Here is a 15350-nt window from a genome sequence, read left to right as displayed (position 1 = left end):
ACTGGCAGAGGGCCAGAAGAGCGCATGGACTTGTTTGCCTGAAGGTTTCCTCTCTGGGGTTCAAAGCTGGGCAGCAAGAGGAGAGTTTTGAACATGGAGGCTTTATCTGTAGTGGCGGAGAAGCCCAAACCAACCCTTCTAAAAGTCCTAGGCTATAAACCATCTTCTGTGGTCACAAAGACCTCAGTGGTATCTTTCTCCTATGTGCTCTAGTTTCGGGCAGGGAATGTCCTATTCCTTACTCCTCTGTGGACTTGACCCTCCAAAGCCTGTCCTCTGAGTGTTGCTTGCTATTCAAAATTTTTCATGAATCAGTTTTCACTTGTGATATTAGTGTATTGAGGTGTACTTAGCAAGGTTTTACCAAGCAGTCCTTATAAATGATGTGTCAGAGTGGTTCCCAAAGGAGATCTCAGGCACCTTACCCTTTCCATAGTGCTAAGGGTGCAAGAAACAAGAGAAGCCAGTGATTTCTGCAAGGAAAGGTCCCTTCCAGTCCCTAACATTCTGTGATTCTGTGAAATGGCTGAGAGGCTCAGTGTTAATGACTGGTGGGTGTGCCATGCTCTCCCATTCTCTCTTTCTCCATCCGTTCACCCCCAGTATGCCTGAAGGGTAGGAAGGCCAGCCCGTACACACGTTTTAAAACACCGCTTGGAAATTTCCATAAAGTTGATGCCGTTTCCAAGCTTTGCTCTTTGTTTATGCTTCAAAGTCTTCAAAATCCCAACCTCTGCTGAGGGACCTCCGCACACATTTCCACACAAAGCCTGACTTCTCCTGGTGGGCTTCTGCCAGCCTTACCAATATTTGCTTTTGCATCACCCAATCTGAGACAGAAAAATAAAAACCCTCCTCAGCCTTTGTCTGACTGCTCTTTGATGTGCGGGGAGGAAGAGGAGGCAGGTAGCACCTTATACATGTTATTGGCCCGCTCGCTGTATTAAAATGCATCATCAGCAGCAGTCATTAGCTATTCCAAACACCGAGTTATGGCAAGGAAAGCAGAGCTTACATGCACAATGAGTGGAAAAACAGCATTTAAAGCCAGGAATATATTTGGCACTGATAGCACTCTGAAATCATTTGGCATGAAAACGCCATCCATTACATGGATGTGCAGAGTGTGCTGCTCAACCCTTTTGTGGCCATAGGTCCACAATAGGGTGTGATTATTACACATTGAAAGTGCATTTGCAGAAAAGATTTCCTGTGACAAATATTAGATAATCATCAACCAATTGTGGCTGCTCCTCGCAGATTGAAAGCAAAAATAATAAGAGCAACAGACTAATAATTCAGGCTATTTTGAGAATCGCTGAAGAAATATTGCAAAATTAACTGCATGTAAGGTGAAAAAGTAAAGGAAACTGCAGCAAGAGGCAGACCACGTATAGTTTACACAATATTCTCTTTATGGCTTAAAAAAAATAACGAAGAAAAACCACACTTATTCTCTTTATAAATACTTTATCTCAAAAATCTGGGACACTATTACTAAAGATTTTCTATTCCAAAACAAACCCAGCACCACTGCCTTCAAGAATCTCATATTAGATCACAGCTGGTTTTAACATTTTGGAAAACCAAGCTTAGCTTCCATTTGAGATTAAAAGAACATAAAACTAGTAGTTTTACTGCTGCCAAGCACATTAAATCATGTTCTAATAAGAAGCAGTTGACTGCAACAAACAAACAGGATTTAGGCAACCACAGCCTCCTTCAGCCCGCATTACTTTTATAGATTGGAAACAGGCGGGAGCGTATCAAGTTCGCAAACTTCAGGCACTGCATATATGCATCTGCATTAATAGAAACGGCAGGAGAAGTTGGAACATTGCTTTATGGGCCCATTTCCTCCCTGGCCTTCCCCCATTCCTCCACACCTTCAGAAAACCCTTGGTGATTATGGCCATTTCACGTCTGCAGCTGCTGCAGATTGATTTATCTCCAGTCGGTGTTGCAGCTGATGACCAAAACATCAGAGCAATGCGGGGTTTGTGGTGGTCTCTATATAACTCAATATCCGCCCCCCCTTTCTTTTTTTTTTTTATTTTCCAAACATACAGACATTCCATAAGCAAAAGCAATGCTCTAGCCTATCTTCTGCCTACCAGTGTTCTTTGAACTTCATTTCATAATCATAATGCTATGGTAGCAAAAACATCTGAAAAAGGATGCAGCAATTCGCAGAAAATTAAAAAAGCCTGTCCCAGAGCACACACAAAAATTTACAGTCAGCAAATGAGCGTGGAGAAGCCAGCACACAAATCATAGTCCTGAGTCAGCACATATTTGGCAGGTATCCTGATGTACCCTGCGAGCCCAGAATAAAATAGGATGAGGAAAAAAGCTGAAGAAGGAGATAAGTGAGCGACGCTGCTTGGGAAGGAAACAAGAGCATCTCCCATCTTTTTGACCTGCAGTATTTCCACAAGTGACAGGGGCTGCAATACTGAGCAGTGGCTGCACCATCGGCTGGCGCTCCCGGCATGCTCCATGCTGGGCTTTGCAGCCAGCAGCCCTGAGACCCCTGTAGGCACGGGGAAGGTCCACACCACGCCCTTGGGCACAGGAAAATTCAATTTTAGTCGGTTTGCTCCTGACTCTGCTCTGCTTCAGCCTCTGTTGAGGCTTATCAGAGCTGCTTATCACATGCTTTAGTGATGGGACTCGATAGGTCAGGTTGCTGGTTGGACTGGGTGATCTCAAAGGTCTTTTCCAACCTAGATAATTCTGTGGCTCTATAAATTGGTGGCCTACTCCATCTCTCCATCTTCTGCTTGCCAAGGATCAGACCCAAAATGTTCATCCCCTCGCAGAGAACAGACACTTCTCAGGTCTCCTAATGGTCTCTGGCTTTCCCGGCTGACCCAGTTTGGAGCTGTGATTCAGTGCTGAACTAGATCCATCAAAAATGGTTTCCTTTCAAACTGCTGCTCCTGAATGACACGCTATAAAATATTTAATTTTTTACTTTTTTTTTTGGGGGGGGGGGGGGACTAAGCAGAAAATATATATGGGGTAAACTGAAATACTCCCTTCATAGCACCAGTAGAGTGCCTAATTAATTCAGATTCATTCAGTTTTCACAATCCTCTCCAGAATCAAAACTTATTTTCAGGTGGAAGGAAAAAAATAGAAAATAATACCAAAAAAAAACCATGTAACTGAAGCTTCTGCACATATTAATGAACAGAAAAGTGGAAAAGGCAGGGTTTTTTTCTAAAGAGCAGAATAGCATCTACAGTGATAGATGCAGGGTGCAGCAAAATAGGTCAGTACAGGGAAATATGTGTAATGAATTATATAAAGCTGTGTGTATAAAAATGAATGTATTGATGAGAAGTGATTTTAAAACGAAGGCTCAGATACAAATCATTAGTCCTGTGGCCACGACTAATATGTATTCTGCTGTAATAACCGATGTCATCGCAAGGGAATAACAATGCTGTAATCGGCAAAGAGCCTGGCTGGGGGAGGGCGGGCACCATCCAGCAGGTGGGAGACCTTTTTCTCCATGATTTGCCCAGTTTTGGTGCCCTGGGGTGCTGGCCAGGGCCGTTGCCAAAAGGCAGAGGTGGTGCCGAGAACCCTGAGGGGGAAAGCTAGGGCGTGCAGCGGTGGTGGGGACACCGTGGCAGGGACGGGCTGGTGACATGGGCACCCCCAGCTCATGCAGCATCCCAGGTGGCTGCCGAATCGAGCTCTTGGTGGCCGTGGCGGGGGGGTGGACGCGCAGCACCCTGTGGGCAGCAGCCCGGCGATATGTCGCGGTGCTGTGGGGGGCATTGCTCGGGCTGGTGAGCACATCCCTGCTCCCGCGGCACGCACGCCTCCCGGAAAGGAACGCATACATCACCTGCTGATGTGCATTTGTTACAGCGAAGCGCGTGCCTCAGCTAATGAAACGCATAGATCATATGGTAAAATGGTTACGCCCGCACCTAGCAGGCTCAACCGTTTACTTTTAACCAACTTATTCAGGTTATGAGGCTGAGCGTGGCCCTCCCCCTCCCAGGGATTAGCAGTCCGAAAAGTCTCAAAGGTCTGCTTATGTTCGCATAACACCAACCCAGGTCCCCATGCAAGCTGGCTCAGAGTAAATTAGCAGGGAGCCCACTCTCATGGGGGCCGAGCATCCCATGAGATGCTCACAGTAGGATTTGCTGGGCTGGTCTTCTGTTGGAGTGTGCCTGGTCGAAGGAACAGCCTAGGAGAGCGGGCAAGGGAAAATCTGCCAATGACAGAAAAAAGTGGAGGGCGATCAGGCACAAACCAGCAGCACTCAATATCCCTTTCCCCCTTTTTTCCCATGAACTCCACTGGCTCCCAGTCGTAAGGGGTATTGATCTGGATTTTTTTTCCCGTGCTCGCTTTTAATTGCCTAGCTGCTGCCGCAAGCCAGCCTCGTGCTGGGCCCATTTCCAGGCAGCAGCCCCGACGCGCCCCCAGCCCCAGCACCCCGCGCTCTCCATCAATAGGAAATCAGGCGGCTGCCCGCAGAACAACTCTTCCCACTTTTCGCACTTAGCGGCAAGGCTTTTTCAGCTCGCTCACGTGTCACCAGCCTTTGGAGCAGCTTTTCCATCCAACTATCAGCCCTGCTGGAGACTTTTTATCTTCCTTACAAACTTATCTTCCGAACATGCTTTTTAATGTGTAATCGTTGTTTGATTCGGCAGGGGAGGCTTCCTTGGGGCTTATTGTGCTTAACTGTCCGTATTGTTGTGATCCTTTTTGACAGAAGATGTTGCGAAAATACGCGCGGGTTGGACTGGATACTTGCATTCGCATTTCACGGTGAAGTGATGTTTTCCTTGAGCGACGCCAGCCCCGTTTCATTATGCTGGGAACCTCTTGGTGAACCTGGGATCTTGCTATATAATTTATGTTTCCCGATACAATCCAGCGGTGTAATCCCGTGATTGATGTGCTTCATTTCTAATTTGATCATTTTGGTATAATGCGTGTTTTCCTGCGTGATTTATGCGCGCTCTCCGGTAAGGTGTGTGTGCCAGGCCGTGATGTATGTATTCATCAGCCGCGCACGGTGCCCCCGGCGGCACTTTCCCAGGGAGGAAGGTGGGACACCCCAGCCCGAGGCCAAGTCCCGAGGTTAATTGCAATCAATTCACCTTCCATGCAATTACGCTTTCATCTGCACGCGCCTGTGAAGTGAGCGTGCTTAACGCGGTATCAGCGGGAAGGCAAATGTGCCTCTTTTCCCCTCAGAGCCAATAAAGCCAGCCGTGGCACAGGATTACGGGGGGTAGCGGGGACGGTTCAGCCCTCCTTCCTAACATCTCCATTGAGAAGGTGCGGGGAATAATTAATTATCTCCCCGTTGTGCTGATTAGCACGGGGCTCGTTTCAGCACGCCGGCAGCGGAGCATCCCGAACGCTGATGAGGCAGCAGCAGCCTGCGCTGCTTTCCGGAGAGCATCCTCGCCCAGCGCCAAGGCCAGGCTGCGGGGAGAACTCCAGGAGAGCAAACCTGCCCCTTCCCAGCCCAAAAGGATGGCTGGAAGGAGCCCCAGGACCACCCTGTCTGCTCCCCACGTGGGATCAGCCTCCTGCATGTCGTTGTGGGCTTGAGCCTCAGCCTTCCCCTCCCTAGCCTAAATACGCCCCCACCTCTCCATGCTCCTCACAAAACGTGTTCCCCAGACCTCACATCAGCCTCGGTGCTCTCCGCTGGGCTCCGGCCAATTAATCCACGTTTTTCTCAAAAAGCAGCTTTCAAAATGGGGCAGAAAACACCAGCTGAGCTCCTGAGTGGAGCAGAGAGCCTGCCTTGCTTGTGATCCCCCCTTTGCTTCTCAGGGCGAGGCACCTGCTTCTTTCACAGCCGCGCATTGTGTGCTGCTTGTGATGCTCTCAAGTCCTGGCAGATCTTTTTTTCCTGTTGATCTCCTACTTAGCTAATGGTTCCTCACCCAGGATGTGTGCCGTTCATTCCTACCTCAGTGCATCACTTTGCACTTGGCCGTATTAAACCGCATCACCTTTTTTCTCGGTCTTCCCCTCAAAATTTCCCATTAGTGTGTTGAATCCCTGCCCTCCCACAGGTTCCCTGCCTTTTCACCCCTTGACACCTCTGCCCTCCCTCGCCCATCCCCAAGCAATTCACCAAAACACTGACCAGGGTGTTCCTGTGGACTCCTGTGGACTCAGCATGTCCCACCATGGGGCACCGCTGATGGTGGCTCGTGGGGCCTTCCAAAAGCCACCTCTCCCGTCATGTCCCATGAGACGGTGTCAGAAGCCTCCCTAAGCAAAGATATATGATATTCATTGCCTCTGCACAAGGCTTATTGCCCTGTCATAGGAGGAAATAAGGTGAGTTTGACATGATTTGTTCCTGACAAATCCCTGTTGGCTGTTACTTATCTCTGTGCTATATTCTAGAGGCTCATAAATAATTTGTTTGATTATTTCTTCCAGCATTTTTCCATGCGCTAAGTAGACTGGCTCGTCTACTACCTTGGCTCCCTCCTTTGCCTTTTTCCAAAGATAGGCACCCTCTTTATCCTCTCCTGGACTTCAGGAGCTTCCCCTGCTCACCATGAGTTGTCCACAGCATAACCATGCCAAGAGCTGAAAGACTCCTTCTGTGAGTTCCCTCACATCCAGCCTAATGGAGGATATCCTGCTGTCTTCTTCTTCCACCCTAAATTTGGCCTCCTGATTGCTGAGATGAATATCGTCACCCAAAATTGTTCCTCAGTGGTGATGTGGGTAAGGCTGGAGCAAAATAATGTGTGCTTTTGCCTTCGTGGCATCACCTATTTCTAGCTTTCCCACCTCATTTAGCAGTGGGCCGCCTCAACTCCTTTCTAAGATAGCCATGGAATAAATATTTTTCTTTATGTCATTGCAGGTTGCATCTCATTTATGTCTTGGACCTTCTCATTTTGCCCCTGAAGCTCCACGCTATTTCTCTTCTGCTCACTGACTACTGTATGCAACACGATCTACTTTTGATTCTCTGGATACATCCACTCTATGTTTATTTGGTCTGTTACAACATTTCCCATCTGTCCTCTCTTGATGGAATGGCTTGTACTTGGACCTCAGGATTATTTCTTCAAAGGAAATGCTAACTTACCTGAACTTTTTCCCTCAGTCCTGCTTCTCATAGGTTTCCATCTACCAAGTCTTTCAGTTTACTGATGTTCATCACCAACTCTTCTCCTTCTAAGAAACACAAACCACATAATGTTTTACTTTGTGCCTCCCAACCAACTTCCAGCTTCACATTTTTTTAAAAAAAGTATTTCCTGTTGATAAAATCTCCTTGTTTTCTTTACTTGCTGTCTCAAACACCTTTCTAGCACATCCAAGGCCACCTTAGACAGGTTATGTCGTATTGCATTCCCCTGCTGACAGAAGCAGGGTTCAACAATTTAGGTTGGATATTAGGAGGAACTTCTTTACCGAAAGGGTTATTAAGCATTGGAATGGGCTGCCCAGGGAAGTGGTTGAGTCACCATCCCTGGAGGTCTTTAAGAGACGTTTAGATGTAGAGCTTAGCGATATGGTTTAGTGGAGGACTTGTTAGTGTTAGGTCAGAGGTTGGACTGGGTGATCTTGGAGGTCTCTTCCAGCCTAGACGATTCTGTGATTCTGTGAACTCTTCAGCAGCCACACTTCACCATTTTCCACTATTTACCCAAGTCTGAGCTGAAAACTGCCTATAGGGTAGAGCTGTAGTGGATACAGACAAGATGATGCACAAATCTACATTGGAACAAGCTGTTTCCTTTTCCTCTCTTAGAACTGTTTAATAAATTAAATGGGTATATATGCACAGAAATGTATGGATGTATGTAAACATAGAAATATATAACAAATACATATATACGTATATAAAACGATGTGGTATTTTGAAACCACAGTGGGTGGTGTGCTCATTTGGACAGCGTATTCCTTCAGTACCGACGCTGCTCACTTTCAGATATCCCAGCCTGTGTGGTAGCGTGCCAAAAGAAATACCAACAAGCCTCAGCTTTTTACCACATGATGAGACAAAAGCCCAGTACAAGCTCTGAGTGCTAAAACCCAGCTGTATAAACAGTAGGAAGCTGGCGTACGTGTAGATGCTTTTAATCATAAGCCAGATGTGAATCCGGCCCTGGTGCAGCCCTTCCAAAGCCACGGGCTGAGGGGCAGGGGCTTGTGGAGCCCCATCTGTCCCAGTGCCTGCTCTCCTCCTCCAGGCAGGAGCACGGGTCAGCTCGTTCATGCACACCAGAGCAATGGTCTATGAGGAGGAACATCTCGAGATTATCCCATGACCTTGAAGTTTAAAACTAGTGTGGGGGATTTTAATGGTATTTACTATGGACTCCCTCTTAAAGAGGGAGAAATCCTCAGTGGAGACTATTTCTTAAAAAAAAAACAAATTTAAAAGGGGAATTTGGTTTAATTGGGGACGATGGAAGTAGTACTGCACTATAAAAATGAATAAAATAAAATAAAATAAAATAAAATAAAATAAAATAAAATAAAATAAAATAAAATAAAATAAAATAAAATAAAAAAATCCCACAAAACTCCCACCAAAACCATGCTCCTCAAAGACTAGAATATACTTTTGCTCTGACTGGGCTGGTTTTGTTAGGTAACAGTGGCTATACCCAACAATTTTTAAAGCGTCTGTTGGGAATGAGATGCTTAGAAGATTGTATCTATACGCCAGAAATGCTCAGGCCATTTATATCTGAGATTAATTGGACATAGGGCATAAATGTCACCTAGGTATGAGTGTTGAGGGAATTCTGTCCGTCACAGAGAAAGCCGCTCGCCCAAGGAGCGGTGCAGGAAGCACCCGTCAAACTCAGGGCGCACCCTCTGAAATCCCGCACCCAGCCAGGCTGCGCCTGTGCTTTGGGAGTAGTAGGTACTGAGGTAGTTTTCCGACGGACTTCAGTCCCTGCAGAGCAGCTGATAACGGGTCTGAATAGATAGTTTCTCACTACTGCTGATACCCATTCCCAGCTCTGGTACCTGGAGCTGCTTGACCATACCCGCCACCATGAGCTCGCTCCTGCAGCACCTCTCCAGGTGTGCTTCCAGTTCAAGGGTGGCACCTCACGAGTGAAGTAATGCACAGGGCTTGTACCATCAGCGAGGCAGAAACCTTCCTGGAGGTGAAACAGCGGCCTCGTGTCACCTTCAAGGGTTTGCCCGCGTCTCACTAAGGAGCCACAGAGGGCTGCAGGAGAGCCCCAGCATGGGAGGATAAAGCCTGAAGTTTGACAGCCACAGCTTAGGAGTGAACGAAGTCGTTTCCTCCAGACACAGAAAGAAACAGGGCACTTGTGGAGAAGAGACTGGCTGAGGGCCAGCAATGACCTCACCTCAGCGTGCCGGGACTGCTCGCCACTTAGATGGAGATCTTCAAAAATGAACAAACAAAACAAACAAAAAAATCTAAATCTGATCTGGAACAGGTCCCAGCCTCTCAGCAGCAATCTTGTTTGGACGGTGAAGTGGACTGATGCTGGGCTGGAGTACGTGGTAAACCAAAAAGTGCAGCCAGGTGGTACTGAGGTGGGACATAAACCTAAAATGTGGTTTTCCATTTCGTACCCTTACTGATACAGACCGAGCTGCAGCTGCTGTGAAGGCCCCCATTCCTCAACACTTTTGCGTCATGCACCCTTCCCTCTGGTTTTTTAAGGTCAATCCATACGTGTTTTTTTTCAGCTGTGATGTAATGTAAAGTATCCAGTAGTCAATAATGGCAGATAAAACCCAACCCTTTATCTTGACAGAGATAATTAAGGGTTTTTAAACGTTCTGTTAGAGAAGTGAGGTCCTTGCCAACATCTGTGCTGTGCCCAGGCCTTGGGTTCAGCTCTGACAAGCAGCAGGTTTTGCAGGTGGGACCTGGCTCCAGGCAGATGCTGGACGGAGCCACCTCACCTTCAGGGCAGGTCTAACACAGGCACTTTATTTTCCACATGTCAAAGGCCTGGGCCACGCACAGGCAGCTGCCACCAACCTCATCCATAAAACACCAGCACTTGGCTCAGCCAAGCACAACTCACAAGAAATGCTGAGTTTTACAGTATATCATAAGCCACATTGATAAGCTCCAATCTTACAGCATTTCCCATTTGCCTTTTTCTGGAAGGTGGGTTTAGCTGTGTGGTTCTTGGACCCTTGGCCAGACGTTTGTTTGTGCCGTGGCGTGCTGTGACAGCAGCTCTCTGGGCTTTTGGCTTATCAAACCTGCAATGGAAACACTGGAGCCTTTTTGCATTACAAACTAAGCAGCAGCAGCGAGAGATGGAAAAACAGTTTGCCTGCCCTGGTGAAGACCTGCTGGTGCTGCCAGCAGCATGCAGCAGAGGCAAGAAACCAAAGCTGCCCTGACACCATGAAGCCCAGGCACACCTCTGTGTGCCAAAGGGTTATGCGCTGTCTGGCGAGGGGGTGCAGGGATGCCCAGGAACAGAGAGACGTGGCCAAGAGCAGCTGGTCAATGGAACCATAAATTGTCTCACTGGCCTCCCTGGTGACAGCTGGAGCTGCACGAGGAGACCCAAGGTCCCCATAATCACAAGGAGCATCACTATTTCTCACGGAAACCCCACTGATCCTTCTCAACGGGCACCAATTTTTATCTCTTTCCTGGATCTGAAAGCCGGGGTGAGCATTCAGATTGCACCCTGCCAGTTTTCCACTGGAGCCACAGCAAAGCAGTTGTTGGCATCTCCAGAGCTGTCACTCAAGACCCTAAGAAGATCGGTCCTGGGTTTGTAACCTTAGGGTTCAGAGGACAACCTTCATGGTCTTCTACGGACCTGACTATTTTTGTCTTTTTTTAAATCCTGCCTTTAAAGTCAGGAGATGCGCAGCGCCCATTGCGGCTGGGTGTCCATGGAAAGCGCGGGTGCGATGCAGCGGGGTCTCGCAGCAGCACACCTGTGACAGCAGGAGATGTGTGCTGCTGCATTTGCTGACCACTGATAAAAGCCCAGCTCAGCAGGGCCGCCCAGCCGAGGCAGAGAAATGAACATCCAGATGGCTGGGGAAGGAAAGAAAAAGAAAAGCTTGGGTCTTCACTGCAGCCTCTCCTAGCACATCAGGCACCTCGGTGCCTTGAGAGATGCTCCATTTGGTTTTGTAAAGCAGAAAACAAACCTAAAATGAGCTTTCTCCTCCGAGCCAGGGAGGATCCCATATGTATCCCATACAGTGGAGGAGCTGGGTCCACCAACACGGGGGGTCCCCACGGTGGTTTTAATTGCAGCGGCCCTTTCCTAAAAAAAAAAATAAAGAAATTAAAAAAAAAAAGAAAAAAAATGGAAGTCACCATGTTTCTGTCTCCCAGAAGATGCCAGCGAGCTTTTGTGTGGGTTTAGCTGAAACTTCCCATTTTCCTTTGTTGTCGGAGCGCATTTCACTCCGGTGTCAAAGTGTGTCAACCCCAACCTTTCCCTCCGTGCCGCTGGCATCGCTCCAGCCTCCCAAACGCCTGCTTGGCTCCCTTCTGACACCTCCATCTGATCCCGTCACAACACCTCGCCGCATAACGAGCAGGCATTTCCTCCCCATCGGCACACGCAGAAAGGTAATTAAAGCTGTTTAGGTATTCTTGTTGTAGTTGTCGCTTTCCGAGGCTCAACAGCATAAACGCAACTTCTGCTCAATTAAGCTCTGGGATAAAAATAAAATAAAAGAGGTTCTTCCGGCAGTCCTTTATGTCTGCACATTAAAGCCGGAGCCTGGGATTTACGCACACGCACACAGAACCCGTGGAAGGAAATCTTCCGATAAAGATGTCTCCAGCTGGAATGACCATTATCATCCACGCACACATGCATATCCATACCTATCTGTATGTATATGGACGTGCACACGCGTCTATGTGTAAAACCCAAATCTGTTTGTGCCTCTTCCTGCTCGTGCTAAGGGTGCCTTCCTCCCCATTACAACAGCATTTGCACATTTATGGGAGGAATAAAGGAAAAAAAAAAAAAAAAGGATGCATGATCCATGCGGAGGAGCCTTCCCTCTGCCAGCCAGAGAAAGAAGAACTAAAAGGATTATAAAAGTTCAGATTAAAATGATATAAAATCTAGCATTTGGCTCCAACACTAGTGCCTTGGTCCTCTGTAGCTAATCTGTATGCACTCTGTGACCTCCTCGCAGCGAACCCTGCTAAATATATTATTCCCACGGGGGCTTTCACTGCTGCTTGGTGTCAGAAATCAATATGTATGAGGCGCGTGGATGGGAATTTCTAATAGATCTGCCTGGCCCTGTGCTGCTTTTCAATATCTGCCTTGGACTATTAGTGCCGGCTCGGTGCCTGTGAAATAACCGAGATAATCTTTTAAGGTGCGCTGTTAAGGTGGAACCTAAATGTTGCCGTTTCAATTAAAACAGAAAAATATATATATTCATAAATCAGCCGGCGCCGCGCATAACCTTGCGTGTAGCCCGATTATAAACAATGATGGGGATTAAAGTATTAGGGCGAGCATGCTAATGGCTGGGTTTCTGGGGAAGAGCTTAGCTCCTTCCTGATTTTTTTATTATTATCATTTTTTTTATCAACAGCAAATTGCAGGGATTCGGGGTGGGGGGGGACCAGAAGCAGGCAGATGCCACGCCACCGGGCCCTGTCTTTGCAGAGCGTGCAGCAGCCCAGCGCCCCGCGCCGCTCTCCATTTTGGAGAGCACGCTGAACCTCACCGCCCGAGCCACTGCCCTGCTTTTCGTGAGGGCAGGGGGCCTAATTTGTGGCTTACTGCAGAAGGGCACCAGGCTGCCCCTCGCCCTGCCCTGCCGGGGTGGCGGTGCGGGGGGCCGGGCAGTGGGGGCGGCTGCAGCCCCCCCACGCCGCTCGCTCCTGCTCCCTCTTTGTCTCCAGCTCAGCGCGCAGGGGAAGCCGTCTCAGCTCAACGCACAGACGTGCGGCGCAGGAAGGCAATAACTTGCTAAAGGACCTCTCGCTCTTGCTTTTTTTATTATTTTTAATAGGGGAGAGGTAATCACTAACCCATGCGTACGCTCCTCCGGCTCCGCACACGGCCGGGCTGAGCTCTGCTCAGAGCTGGAGGTGGCAAGGGAGAGCCCTCAGCCTCCAACCCCACCAACATTCTCACCCTGCTGCACAACCCGTCGTTTTCTTTCCTCCCCATCCCCTGCCCCAGCCTGGAGCAGCCCTGTTGGAAAAGGGAAGCAGGCTGCCCCCAGCCTGAGCCCCCTCCGAGGTGCCCAGCTTGCCTTGACCCTCCCCTGCACCTGGAGCAATGCAAATGTTTATAAAGGGCTCCGGCACCACAGGCGGCTTTATCCCGGCTGCCGAGAGCTGGCTCGTAGCTGCCTGGGCTCCTGGCGGTATTTGTAATACAAACACTTCTAATCTAACGCACGCAATTCCCCACCGCTTAATAGGGCTGAAGTTCCCTTCCCGCCTCCCCTTTCTCAACCCATCAATTAGGTAGGTATATGTGAAAACAAACAGCCTATGTGTTTTCTGCATCTCCAAGGAGGTGTAATGGTGCGAAGTGCTGGTCGCGGGCGTTTGCTGATGGGAAAAGAGGAGCCGAGTGGGTCTCGGTAAGCAGCAGGCTCCGTATGTCCACAAATGCTGGAAGCGAGCAGCTCCCAGCCACGCCGGCAGCACCGGCGGTGGTGGTCGTGGTGGTGGCACTGGCACAGGAGGGCTGGGAAGGAGACCTGGGACCCTCGGTCAGTGCAGGGGCAGAGCGATGGGCCAGCACGAGCCATCTCCCCAGGCATGGGAGTCCTTCACCCGGCTTGCCCTGATCCATCTCCTCTCCTCCCTTTAGCCCTGAGGGCCTCCACACCTGTACCAATATTTCAGAGGGGTTGACCACCTCTCGGAGAGGCCTCCAAACCCAACTCAGTGAAAACTGCAGTGAAAACCCACATGGGGCTCGGTGCACAGCCAAGGCACCGTCGGCATGGACAAGGACTCGTGAAGTGTTGCTTGGTCTCCTGAGTAACTCTTGGGGTGTAAAACCTCATCGGGGTGTAAGATCAGAGTAGAACCACTGGAGCGAAGGGGAGCAGCCTATGGATGGTGCAACAGCCCCTCGCCATGCTTGCCCTTATGCAGAACTCTTGTGCCATCGCAGCACTGGGGCGAACTCCTGAAATGCAAAGCGCTGCGGCCGTCCGACCTTTTGCCGTGACCTCTGCCTTGCTGCCTCACATCCCGAATTTGTGGAGATGGGACTTGACAAGAGGTGTCACATCCCTTCCACCCTGAAGGCAAACAAATGTCCCCTTCTATCACGGGTGTCACTGCCGCTCGCTGCTGAGCGGCTCCCCAGCCCGGCACACCTCTCCTACCCCCGTTGCTTCCAGCATCTGGCAGACTTCGATGCGCTTCTGGAGGAAGCAGCAAGCGCAGACCGTGCGTCCGCCCTGCAATACTCACGTGCAACGTAGATAACATCAGCGCCCGAATAGAAAAACCTCCTTTCCAGTAATTATGACCTTTTCTAAGGCAGGCACTCTACTGTAATGGTGGGCACTCTGCAGCGGTGCTGTTAAGGGAAACACAGTTAAATTGACTTGTTAGAGATTTGCTTGGGGCTGCAACAGATGAAACGCTGGGGTGGGCCCCGTGATTCGGGCAGGGAGAGGGGTGCTGCTCGGTGACACCAGCCCGTGCAGCGGCAGCGACGCTCATTTGGGTTAGTGCAATCATGGGCACCGCGGTGGAAACTGATGGGCTGTGGCTCGTCCCCCCCCTCCACTGCTCCCTGGGGCTCTGGCGAGGAGAAGCAATTCATCCCGGCCCCTCCCAGCACATCGCTCCTGCGGCCACCCAGGCTGCACCCCGGGATGCTGTGCTGCAGTGCTGAGGTTCCTGCAGAGCCCTGGCAGCCCCATGGCTCCCCTGCCTCCCCCAGCACTCCCGCCAGCTGTGACTGCAAAGGCGAAGCTGCGTCCTGGGGAGAGCAGGCAGGATTTCATCCCCCGCCTCGGGTCGGCCACTCGGTGTTGGTGACCAGTGCCAGCTCTGGCGGCCAGCTTAGGGCTATGGGGATGTGCCGGGGGTGGCTCTGTGGCAGAGGCACATCGCTGGTAGGTGGGATGGGGAGCCCCCTCCAGTCGTAGTGACAGCGTTGGAGGAGTGGGCATTGGGAAAAGGGGAGTGCAACATAAAACAGGGAATCCAGCCCAGGCTACATGTAAGCAGCAGGTATTTGAAGGAGCAGCGACAACCCGGAGGAGCAGGAAACACGGCGACATACATCCCGCACCTCGTGCAGATTGCCGCTGAGACGGTGGGAAGGCGACACATCGCAGGGAGAGCAACATCTCCTAAATAATGATTAATGAATTGCTAC

The 15350-nt window shown here is 49.7% G+C and overlaps 1 protein-coding gene and 1 long non-coding RNA gene across 9 annotated transcripts in view; one reads left to right on the top strand and one right to left on the bottom strand.

Moving 5' to 3' along the window:
* LOC308194595 overlaps positions 1-13948 on the top strand; it is a 281017-nt gene extending 267069 nt beyond the window's left edge. The window contains exon 10 of the long non-coding RNA XR_013950690.1: positions 13818-13948. This is a non-coding gene — a long non-coding RNA (uncharacterized lncRNA). The remainder of the gene's footprint in view (positions 1-13817) is intronic.
* The window catches only part of CXXC4 (CXXC finger protein 4), a 94802-nt gene that overhangs the window by 18319 nt on the left and 61133 nt on the right, over positions 1-15350 (bottom strand). For 4 of the 8 annotated variants that reach the window (XM_080590684.1, XM_080590688.1, XM_080590687.1 and 1 more), the window contains one exon: positions 7208-11276. In XM_080590684.1, coding sequence (XP_080446810.1) covers positions 11091-11276 — 186 coding nt within the window. In that variant the 3' untranslated portion in view covers positions 7208-11090. The other 4 variants (XR_013950683.1, XR_013950682.1, XR_013950684.1 and 1 more) reach the window with 4 other exon arrangements.

The sequence above is a fragment of the Anser brachyrhynchus genome (assembly GCF_964034855.1).
Source record: "Anser brachyrhynchus genome assembly, chromosome: 4".
NCBI classification, from domain to species: Eukaryota; Metazoa; Chordata; class Aves; order Anseriformes; family Anatidae; genus Anser; species Anser brachyrhynchus.
The sequence above is the reverse complement of the archived record's forward strand: the minus strand, read 5'-3'. Positions and strand labels throughout refer to the sequence as shown.